Source organism: Nothoprocta perdicaria, unplaced genomic scaffold (assembly GCF_003342845.1).
Source record: "Nothoprocta perdicaria isolate Ctin4 unplaced genomic scaffold, notPer1 scaffold_185, whole genome shotgun sequence".
Lineage (NCBI taxonomy): Eukaryota > Metazoa > Chordata > Aves > Tinamiformes > Tinamidae > Nothoprocta > Nothoprocta perdicaria.
Window position 1 is genome coordinate 1,470,638 of NW_020455038.1, and position 11,934 is coordinate 1,482,571.

General features: G+C 49.5%; 1 protein-coding gene across 1 annotated transcript in view; it reads right to left on the reverse strand.

Annotated features, from left to right (window-relative positions):
- Positions 1-549: 549 nt before the first annotated feature.
- The window catches only part of RPH3A (rabphilin 3A), a 17,095-nt gene continuing 5,710 nt past the window's right edge, over positions 550-11,934 (reverse strand). Inside the window, exons 6-16 of the mRNA XM_026036712.1 lie at positions 10,746-10,832; positions 10,443-10,526; positions 9,587-9,666; positions 9,152-9,226; positions 7,826-7,935; positions 7,030-7,156; positions 6,218-6,274; positions 5,828-5,979; positions 4,268-4,349; positions 3,673-3,769; positions 550-3,301 (exon numbers count right to left, since the gene is read on the reverse strand). Coding sequence (XP_025892497.1) covers positions 3,171-3,301; positions 3,673-3,769; positions 4,268-4,349; positions 5,828-5,979; positions 6,218-6,274; positions 7,030-7,156; positions 7,826-7,935; positions 9,152-9,226; positions 9,587-9,666; positions 10,443-10,526; positions 10,746-10,832 — 1,082 coding nt within the window. The 3' untranslated portion in view covers positions 550-3,170. The remainder of the gene's footprint in view (positions 3,302-3,672; positions 3,770-4,267; positions 4,350-5,827; positions 5,980-6,217; positions 6,275-7,029; positions 7,157-7,825; positions 7,936-9,151; positions 9,227-9,586; positions 9,667-10,442; positions 10,527-10,745; positions 10,833-11,934) is intronic.

An 11,934-nucleotide genomic window follows, 5' to 3' on the forward strand; every position in this document is an offset into this window, starting at 1 on the left:
AAATAAAATAAAATAAAATAAAATAAAATAAAATAAAATAAAATAAAATAAAATAAAATAAAATAAAATAAAATAAAATAAAATAAAATAAAATACCTCTGAAATGCCGTAGCCTCCTCCTTCCCAACTGGAGAAAGCAAATGCTGTTTCCAAAGGTGTCCTCAGCACCTCAACCTCAGGTAGCTTTCCGTGCTCTCCGACGCACCGCGAGTCCCCACGCAGGTACCCGCGCAGGGCACCACGCTCCCTCCAGGAATAAAGAAACTTGGAAACGTCCTCTTTTTTTTTTTTTTTTTTTTTTTTCTTTTCTTTTCTTTTACAATAGTCTCGCTTTATTAGATACCACATAAAGAGAGAGGATGTTGTGCTGCATGCAGCGGAAGACTGGAGTATTTCTAGTTCGTGTAACATTTTTTTTTTCTCTTACTATTTGTAAACTGATATTTTGCTGTAAAATCACTGCATGCGAGTTTGAGTGCAAACAGCAGTAGAGGAGGCTTTTTTTTTTTTCACCATTCCCAATCCATATGTGCATGCTTTATTTACAAAGGAAGTTGTTCAGGGCAGAAATTACCATCAGAAAAACTCAGAAGAACGTGGCAAATGGAGACGAGGACTGTGATTTACACAATAGAGGGAGAGCTAAGTGGTACTTTTTAATTTTYATGGGTGCAAATAGATGACCCTAGAACAATTTTGCTGCAAGGGAAGCAGACTGAGCAGAATATGTTGTGCGGGACAGGGGAAGAAGCTACCCAGGTAAAGGCAACCTTAAATTAATCATTCTGCACACATAAAGGAGGCTTAGCGTGGGGGAACAATGGGAAAAAATGCTTAAGAAAAAAAAAAAGGTAATTTCGTTGCCAGTCAAACATCTCCCCGTCACAGCTTGGAAGTGTGTCGTGTCCGAACGGCACCCAGGAAAGCAGCGTGCAAAGGTCTGGGCCGGGCTCACCATGCTCAAACGGAGTGCGGCCGCATCCCGCAACAACGCATCCTGCAAGCTGCTGGACTGTCAGCTCGAGGCAGCAGCCCACGCGTGCGGCAGATGGTCCCGAAGAACCGGGCYGGCTTCACCCGGCGCTCTGCACAGCCCGCTGCATGGACACACCAGCTCYGGGCCTTCAGGATGCCACACTTGGTAGCGCCAAGGCAAGAACCACACAAAAGGAAGATAAGACCATCTTAGAAAGCATCTTTTTGTGGCTTTAGGGGCATGAGGTCCTAAGCTGCTTTCTGTAACCATCCCATGTTTCTTAAATAAGCAGCTAGCTGGACATGCTGCAGTAAGGAGGAGCAGTTTGGGATGAAGAGCCGCSCTAGCTCGGGCTGGGAGGATGCTGGGAGCACATTCGGGATTTCTCTCTGCGTTGGCGGTCCAAGGCTGTCTCCTTGTGGAGAGTTGGGCAAGGTACGGGCAAGGCACAGCCGGAGAAGTGCCAGGCAAAGGATGCTGAGCAGAAGAGCGCGCGGTGGTACCTGCTACGGGAGAGCTCGCTGCAAACCTCCATGCGGTACAAAGCCCCCTCTAGCTGCAGCCACTGCCGCCCTGTAAAGCTGTTCATTGCAAATAAGTAGAGTGAATTCTGCTGGGAGGCAGCAGGGGAGAGAACAAGAATAGGAAAATATTGGAAACCATCAAAACGAAAAAAAAGTCTCTAAACCCCACTCTGAGTACAGCTGAATCCAGGACACACCACACAACACCACACCAGCAGAGACTAGAGCAGCGAGCTGCAAGAGAAGTCAGGGGACAAGAGCGTGAACCAAAGGGGCTCGGGGTTTGGATTTCACACAACATGCTCGATTTGCAGCTGACCCACAATATATTCCAGTAGTGCTTATTGTGCTAATATTGACATTGCTACGCTTGAGGTGGTCCAGAGACAACGGATGAATCAGGAAGGTACTAAAAAAGATCAATATTGGTTTGAGAGCTTCTCGGCTTCTCCTTTTATCGATAGCAAATAAAACACCTCCAGACAATAAATAAAGCACAGGTTGAAGACAGTGGTTCTTGTGCAGACTTGCCAAAACAAAAACGAAACAGTGTTGGAAGACCTCTAACGAGCTAATTTCATTATCTGTAGTATTTTAAAGCAATAATCCTTGAACATATCAACTAGTTGCTGGGAAATATCTTCTCCATCAGCACCTCTCATGCATGTGGTACAATAAACTGACCACAGACAGCAACAGAAAATATGGTCTCAAGAGGGCCTAAAAAACTGCCCTCAAAGTTCATCTATGCACTACTACGCAGCTATGAAGTGGAGGTAGTCACAAGCTTTAAATATGGGTGTGTTCCTATATAAACGGAGTGGACATGTTCCTAGATCTAAAAGGAACTGCAACCAGACACAAGTGTGAGCCAACACAAACCTCTGGTTCCTCTGCAAGCACGCAGCGTGGCTCCCTATTGGCAGTTTTCTATGTGAATGCTGTATCAACAGTGGATCTTCTCAKCAGAAACTCAAAAGCGGGTACTACAACACTGCTCAAATGTAGCAGATTAGAAAAAAAGCCAAAGCAGCACTTGCAGGATTACATCTGTGACACAGGCGTTAGCCTACTCATGACAATGCAGATACCAAGTTATGTTTATGACCCACATCAAAGCTAACCAGCTTTTTCATTATTGCAACTGAGGTATCGATATCAAACAGAACTGTTCAATGCTCCGACATCAACATTCACCCCTGCCATGCTAAAATGGGAACACAGAAGGTCTGCTGACCGTGCATCCACCAAAAGTTAAAAGAGCAATGAGCTGGTGATGATGGGATGAGCCACGTGAGCGAGGGCTGGAGAACACGTACCATCACACACACAACAGACAGGCAATGCCATTGCGACCTGTGTGAGACTACGGAGAAAGAGACAAAGGAAACTACTGCTCGGCAAAAGAGCACAGCAGGGTAATTCAGTGAAGGGGTGGGGGGACGAAAAGAAAAGAAACAAGAAGGGGAGGTGAATATAAAAGATCGATCTAGGTTCGGTTTCACTTGGAGGTGGGCACAGGATGTCTGGAGAGGAGACAGAACAGCATTGCTGCCTTGGGATCAAAGGTGGGAGCACTAGGCATGACTGCACTGGAAGACGGACATCAGGAATCTACAGGGAACTGGCAGAGGATGTGCCTGTTGGGGAGGCTGGGGCAGCGTCTCCCTTTAATCACTGGCTACGTGGTTCTCGTTTTGGAGGGTGTGCCAGCGTTCGATCTTCTTGTCCTTGTTCTTCAAACATTCGTACCAGTGTTTCAAGCGCTCGCCCTTAGCCGTGATGCCAAGCTGACAGCCGCCTGGAAGAAAGGAGAGAGGCAGGAGATTATAYTCAGAGATGATGCTGATGGCCCACTTAACCATCTCCATGGGGACAGGCCAAGGCTTTCAGCACTTCTCTCGTTGCATTTCCAACTTGAAAATCATGGGAGCAACCAAAGCTGCTCTGCCCTCACAGGAGACCCTCTGGGATGACAGGGAAGGGGCAGTGTGGTCTCCCCTGTGCTGGATCACCCCTTTGATGGCCTGGCACAAACTCACAGCCAACCTACAAAGTCCAACTTCAAAGCTCAACCTGGAGATCTTCCRCACCAAACAGGCGACTTATTTATCCTCTCCATACAAGGGAGGCATGACATCTAAATCACATCCCACAAACCCTGCCACTCACCAATGTAATCATTAGATTTTCCAATGTCGTAATCCCAGACAGATATGTCCAGCGACTTCTTGGCCAGATCGCTGTGTTTTATGTCATAGAAGAACTCCTGGAAAAGAAGAGAACCGATGTCACCCCAAGGATTTTGGCTTTCAAGGAAATAGAAGGAAAATTCTGCCCTTAAGGAACCTCAGCTACTCCTCCTGCACAGCCTGAATTCAAAATCAAATGGGAGGATATATATCAAACACAATAACAAAGAGCAAATGCTGTCTCCTGTAGTACCTTTTCTCCCACAAACRCATAAGTCAATTTACTCCTTATATCTAACTTAGCATTTTGCACATATTCTGTCAAGACAGCATGAAAATCAAAGCCTCCAAATACRGCACTTCCCATTTTTAAGATGCAAGAAGAGCCCACCAAGAGCCTCTCACAGAGCTGACTGCTGAAGCCAGTTTGATCGTTGAGCTTGGCACACCTGAAAGGCATTTGTTTCTAAAACCAAACACTGTGAGTAACCAAGTGGGGTATAAACAATGCTGGGGAGCATGTCTCCATCTTCAGTCACACAATGTAATGATACTTACACTGATTTAATCCTTACCTCATTGAACTCAGGATTCAATGTTTTCTTTTTAATCTGTGTCTTATGCTTGGCCTTTTTTCCCATGTCAGGTTTCAGCCAACTGGGGGCAACAGAAAACAAGTGAAAGAACAGCATGAGTTCATAGGCTAAAAAAAAAGATGTGAGCTTTTGAACTGGAATACAAAAACAAACAAAACAAAGATATTTAAGGAAAAGAAACAAGTTAGCCCGTTGAGCTTTGAACTATACATTTCATTCAAAAGCAGCTACCCTGGCACTACTGATGCCAGCAGGGTGGAATACCCAAAATAGCCAGAAAATGGAAAACTGGCAGGTAGGTTAATGGTCAATACACAACAAGAAGCCGCATTTCTAACACTGAGCCTTGACTGATGGAAATTCAACCAAGAATGTGTGAACACATATGGATATAGAAAGATTTATTTTAACAAAATGCTAAAAGTGCTCCAGCAGCCTTTAACAAAGTGGAGATTAGCATGCTGAACCAAGGTATTTTTCACTTATTAGCTGTGGAAAAAAATCAGTGGCTCTTGCTTTGCTGACTGGCTGCAGACCCAAGACTAACTTTTACAGCTGGCATTAATTGTTGGAAGTTGCTTAAAACATGGAAAACCACCATTTTCTATTTGTGGAAAACTACATAAAAATAGAGAACAAGGACGAAAATCACTCAGTTCCACTAGACAACAACAAAAAAAAAAGCCATGCAAAAACACTATCAATGAGAACTTTTGAGCTGAGCTCATCTTTTAGCAAGGAAAATAAAGTTCTCTTTTGAAAAACAGCCAAGAAAACACATCTGCAACCCGGACAGACTGCGCGGCCCTGTGTGCACTGCAGCTGATAAGCTGCAAGTCAAAGCGTCCTTGATCTGCTGCGTTCTCCTGAGCYGTCTGACAACAAGGGCTTCCGTGCCTGTCACGGAGCCTTTGCAGCTCACGCTGGGCGGGGAATCGCTGCTCCAGGAGACGTGCTCCGTGCTGCAGCGAGGCCCTGCCGTCACGAGGCACCGCAGCCCCGATGTCTGCGCTGGTGACGCTGCTGTTCTCGCAGCGGAGGGTGTCCCCGTGGCTGCACAGTGGACTGCAGGCTGCCCAGGAGGCTGGCCGTGGTGGCATCGCGCTGAGCGGGGCTTGGTGGAGCTGTCTGGGGGGGCTCAGGTTTCCCCTGTCCAAAGCTGGTGCTCGGGGAAGTCARTCCTGGTGCTGTTATAGCGCAGGCACCACAAATCCCCACACACGTTGCCTGCCAGCCTGTGTGGTTATTGTCACAGCAGTGACCACAGAGCAAAAAAACAGGGACATTTTCCACAGCAGCCAGTTACAACCAGCTAAGAGCAGCACACAGGGGCAAAAAGAGCCCGAGGCAGCAGCCTCATCACCCCAAACAGGCTCCACCAGAGGCCACCTCGTTTCTCCGTGCTGAGGACTCGGCTCTTACGCCCTGGCAAACGCTTCCGTCTCCAGCGCGGTTTTGGAAGGAGGTTTGAGCAGCAGAGCTCCAGCTAATGCCCAAGCACCACGTTCTGATGCCAAGGCACCCCCAGCTCTCACTCACAGCTTAACAAAAGGGTCCGAGTAGCCGTTGGCGTCCATGGCTGCCAAGTGCACGCAGCGCACGATGCCTACAATCAAGCCGCCCTGCTGGGTGCTGTACATGAGGGACACAAGGATCTTGCCACGTTCTTCCACGTCCCCGCCGCGATCGACCTGCAGGAGGAAGCCAAAGGAGGTGCCCTATGTGACGGGGCCCAGGAAAACAGCTCCAGAAATAGAGCAGCTGCAGCCAGGGATCTCTGCAGGGGAGGCAAAGGGAAATAGTTGGAGGAAACCTTGCAGGAGACCAGCAGAAGCTCCGTGAAGGTGCAAAGTGGGGCTCATACATGACAGATCATTGACCCAACGTGCAGAAAGCGYGTCACACTCCGAGGACACGGCAGCCTCTTACCTCCTCTTCATACAGCGCCATCCCACGAGAAGAGCCGGTCGTTCCAGCACGCTTCATCTTGAGTTGGGAAGGGAACAAAGAGAGACTTCCATGAATAACTGCAGCTGACAGAGGCACTGCCCTATGGCAAAAACACTCCCGCRTGGATGCTGGGAGCGTTGCAAAGCTCCTCCATTGATCTCAGGAGTGGAAGGAGGCTCAGATCAAGATTGTTTTACTCTGATAATTTCTACTTCAGCAGACTTAGCACATCACTCAGAGCACCGGGGAGCAAAGCGCAGACAGGCAACAAACTGCCCGCTCCTCTCCAGCGACATAAATCAGCGCAGGCGGGCAAATGTCAGAAGATCTTTCAGCCACCACAGAGCTCCCCAAAGGGCTGAGTCACTTGCTGCAACGAGCACTTCACATTAACTATTAATCACTCCCAATTCAAGAAGGTCAGATCCTTTCATTTGCTTTTTCTAATCTAGGAGACTTCTCCAAGAGCAAAGTTCTGCCTTTTTTTTTTTTTTTTTTTTGTTACTGGAACCAAGGGACTGCTGACCTCCTTGTTTCAAATCCATACCATTTTAAGCGAAACCAGATCCCAGGATCCCTGGGATCCCTACCATATGTCTATCCCTTGGCCTTAATATGTCACATCAGCCCAGACCCTGAGACATGGGTGGGAGTCCAACTCTCTAAGATGTCAATGAATGTTAGGCATGAAGATGCCTTGGATTGTACCAGCTTCAAGTTCACCCCTCCCATGCCATTTATTTGCAATTGCAGAATTAACAGTACTAGACAAGAGTTTCTGAAAAACTCACTGGTATTACTCTCTCCAAGCAGATGTTGAAGTTCTTTTTCTGATTGGGTTTCAGTTTTTTCAGGGAAACTCTAGTTTCGCCAATAAACTCGTTGTGGCCAAATTTGTCTTCATCACACACAGAGATCCTGAAGGGAACATGAGAGAGAACATCAAACCAGCAGGAGCAGCACCTGATTTGGGAGCACATTAGCATCCATGTAGAAAACACTCCAACAAGATTGCTGCTCAGGGGGTGGACAAAGCAAAGTAATATCTAGCTCTCCAGGTATCTGGCTCTCCTCTAAACAAAGTCACTCGGAAAACAGGATTTCTAGTTTGCTATGAAAAAACAAACAAGTAGAACAAAAGAACCAGACAAAAGACACAAGCATTTTGATGTTTCCTACAGAAGGGAGATGTTGAAGATTTYTGGGAACATCTTAATATTTCGCTGGGATACTGTCAAATTACATGTAGAGAAATAGATGAATATGGGATACATAAATCTATATATTGATGAGATTAACAGTGATGGCAATAATTTAATATTGAGATGGTCTAAATTGCTTTCATTTTCCTTTTTAAAAGAATAAAATCAACATATTAATGTGGAAGATTTTGACCCCAAATTCTGCGCTTTCAGGTGCTGTGTTAAAAACACACCCGTTGCTGCCAGTGGCCTCTTCCAGCGTTTGCAAGGAGGACTGGTTTGAAACGCTCGGCACCCAAAGCTGACCTTTTCTGCCGTGCAGAGGAGACGCACAGCTCCTGTCCCCCCTCGCCTCGTCACGGGCCACCCCAGCTCCTCCACTTGCCTGAGCGTTTTCCTTTGCATGTCCTCGTCCGTGATGCCGTGATACACCAGGGTCTCGTTCCACACAGGGTTACGGGTATTGCGCAGAGTCTTCGTTCTCAATTTATTTGACTGTTGCAGAAAAATAAAATGCAGTATAATTACACACAGTGCCTGAATTCAGCCTTGGGTCAATTTAGGTGTCTCAGAGAGGATAAGAGAYCAGAAGCTCCATCACTTTTGGCTCACTAGAGAACAGCGTGGGAAAGAAAGGTGATTTGACTAGAGATTATCTTAAAAAGACTGTTCTTCCCAAAGACATTTATTTCGACCAGAGAAACAGGACTTCAGGGTGCCTCTGACACTTGCTCTTGTCTTTTATGAGCATCTTTTGGAGCTGGGGAGATGGGGAGGAAGTAATCTCCATTCAATGGTTTTAATATCYGCTTCCCTCATTTTGCACTTGCTTCCTCTGAGCAAAACCCGGCTATAGGAGAGAGCTTCGCATCCCCAGAGCAGGACAGAATTCCTTAGGCACCGGGCTGGCAGTCTTCGTTCTTCCCTAAAAGATTTCTCCACTGAGTTTAATTTAGTTGGAATGGGGAGYGAGATTTACAGAGCTTCCTTTGATGAGGGAGGTAGAAGAGTTTACTCACTTAATGGTTATTTTTTTACAGCTCTAATTAGAGCGTGCTGCAGCTTCAAAGTAAACCAATCTCTCAAACTCCAGTAATAATTAGATTTTGTGTCAGCTGYTTTGCAATGCATTAACAATGTCACCCTTTCTGCAGTCTAGATTCCTGTCTTTCAAGACACGTTCATTTCCTCAGGACGCCGTGGCACACCAAGAACCACAGAACTGTGAGAAAAGACTCTTATACCACCAGAAAGGGCACGGAATTGAACTTCTGTTCTCTGTATTCGCCTGCCTCCAGTTCAAATTTCTCCCAAACAAAGCTGATATGGTATCTTTACAGACAGAGCTACAGAAAAAGACCTACCTTTTCAATAAGGCGAGTCATGAAGCACATATTTATCCCCTACATGATGCTAAATGCTTGTAGGAGGCAAACTGGTCCATCTGTGCCTGACTCCCAGAGAAAAGCAGAATATTTTGCTTCACTGATGAACTACTGTAGCTTGGGCACTTTACCTCTCTAATGTATGTCAAAGCATCTGCAAGAATTATCTGCTTGCAGATAAACCAGGTGAACTGAGATTCCCAGAGCTCTGCCATGACCTACTCCCAAATCTCCATACGTTTCTGGGCATCTTGGAGGAATTCTAGAAACCTCTGACCTGTTTTAAGACCCGCTGTCAAATGCACCCACGTCACACAAAGAATTACCTTACTGGCTCCAGGCAAGAGGTGTAGTTTTACGTAGGGATCAGCCAGGCCATTTGAATCCATTGGTTTCAAGCCCTAAAAGATAATAAAAGAAAACACGGGATTTGAATAAGCTTTAAGCAGAGCCCGGGGAAGGGGAAAAACTACCAGTTAGTTACTATAAAGCAAGTTGAGTCCTTCTGGCACCCAAATTTAGGAAAAACAGAGACCATTCCTCACTGTAGGCAATATTGGACTAACAGAGAGCAGAGCAGCCGGTGCAAGCAGCCCCTCTGYTCTCCATGCCCTTGTACTTAGCAAGCTAGGAGCCAGACCAGATTTAGGAGTGTAAAGAAAGAGACTACCTAGCTGACAGTCACGTGTGTGTGCAGGGTGACAAGGCACCTCTCTGCACAGTGGGCAGAAGAGCATCTTGTCCCCAAAGCGGGCACTTACTTTGGCTTTGATGAGCGTGCAGAGCAGAGAGCTGTTTTCCTGCTCATACAGCAGGCTGAACTCCAGGGCTCCCAACGTAGCTGGCGACGGAGAGAAGATGGAAAGACAGGATATGACTTTATTAAAACCTCAGCCAATATCTGTGTTTAATCAGCCCCGATTAGCAATAATTAGGAAGATTTGCCGTTCAATTTTAAAAGCCACTTAAAGCACGCGAGGCTACTGGCATCAGCTAAACTGCTGCTCAGAAATCCAGCCAAATTCATAAGCTCGAGCCATCAAGGCATGACAAGGGCAGACTTGGCCAGGATACAGGAAGGGCAGCTTGTGTCTGCTCTGCTGACTTTAATATTCAGCGGGAAAAGAGAGATGCACCAGGACAAACAAAACCTTCCATGGCCGTGGCGCAGGGAGGTCTCAGCACCACGGTGCAAACGTGTATGGGCTCGGAGGGACAAYGTTTCCAAGGGGTGGCAATCGGACCAAGGTTGCACCGAAGAATTTGGTGCAAAAAGCGACTGCAGGGAGGGGAGCGAGTGCAGGGCTGGCTGTGAGACCCGGCCCAGGCGCCGATTCCCTCTGGCGCCTTCGTGCTCCTTCCTCGGGGGCTGCGTTTTGGGGAGGGCTCCCTGATTCCAAGTGGAAAACAACAACCAAACAGCCCCGTCCTCTCCTGGCTACCCCTTTACCAGGCATTAAAAGGACCTGGAAGGAGATGGAGACGCAGGACTGGGAACGGGCAGCGTTTTGGGTGTAAAAAAGGCAAGGGGGAGGCTGCCTGCTGGAAACCCACGGCGCTCGGCRCCCCGTCCCCCAAAGCGGGTTTCGTGGCGTGGAAGCGCGCGGGGACACGCACTGCCTTCGTCCGAGTCGTAGCTGTTGGCGTCCTCCTCCTCGTCGGCCTCGGCGGGCGGCTGCCGCGGCGGGGCGGCGGGCGCCGGGGGCTGCCGTGGCGGCGGCGGCCTCTCCTCGCGGGCGGCCATGTAGCCTCCTCCTCCTCCTCGCTCGTCCCTGATGGCGGCGGCGCGGGCCGGCTCCGGCGGGCTCGCTGCGGAACAGCCACCATCAGAGCCCCCGTGCCCACACGGCCTCCACGGAAGCRCGCGGCCATCGCAGGCCTTGGGCGTCTCGCCATCGCGGGCGCCACGGCCGGCCCTACCTGCGGGCGCCACCATGGCGGGAGCGGGAGCAGGGGTGGCCAACGGCGGCGGCCGCGGCGCTTGGACGGAGTCGGCCCGCCGCAGGCCTGCGGGGAGAAGGGAGGCCGAGGGCCGCCATTACCCCACAGCGCCAAGCGGACACCCCCCCCACCTGCCACCATTACATCTATTTCTGCAATTAAAAATATCCCTCTTCTACTCAGGGAATCCAAGGGGACTCGGATGTCTTCTGGGTGTTGATCAAATAAATTTGCAGGCTCAGATGGTCAGAGAAGCGGCCTCATGAGAGCGCGGAGGCGCCGGGGAGGCCGCGGGCTTGCCAGGCACTGCCACTCACCCACCCGCATTGCTGCCATTCACAGTAGCTCGGAGGACATTAAATTGTCACAAAATTGGAAATGACACCGAGGCTGGGCCTCCGAAGTAACGCGGGGCCGGCCGTGGCAGAGCAGGAGGAGCAGGAAGCATTAACGGCGTTAAAAACGCCCCGGTGCCCAGTCCCAACGGGGCTCTGCTTCTTTTGGGTTTGCAATTAGCCCCTCTTCCTGGGTCACTGCATGGGGGCTTTTCCATTTGGTGCTGTTTTAGGGGCTGTAACGGTCCCCTTGCAGAGGGGAGYGCCATGGGGTCCTGTCCTCTGCCCTGAAGGCAGGATATTTGCCTTCAGATATCAGCGTATTTTGATCCACTGCAGAGAATGGAGCTCGCTGTCTCCATCCCATGACGTGGGCTTRGACATGTCCTGTTCCAGGATCTTTTCAAATCTATCACATAGAAGGCTGCAAGACGCCCCGCGTTGGAGGAACGGGCTGGGATGTCTCTTGGTGCTGGATGGGTTTTGGGGCACATCCCCAAGCCCCACGCTCTGCCCCAGCGTCACCCACCTCCCACCCCCATCAGCAGGGCTGCCATTTGGGGTGCACCCATTCCCAGCGCTCGGAGGAGAGAGTGAAATGGGACAAGAAGCCCCTGGCCCCGAGTGCAAGCTTGGAGCTGCCGTCTCCCCCTGCCCCCAACCCTGGAGACCGGGACCTCCCTCCACCACATCCCCGGAGCATCCCGATGCCGGCRGGACGGAGGCCGAACCGCGGGGAGCGGCGCTCACCGGGGCTCCTGGTGCTCTCGGCGGGCTGGTCGCGGCCGTCGGCGTCACGGCGCTCGCTGCCGCACGGTGCCGCGCGCCCCTCC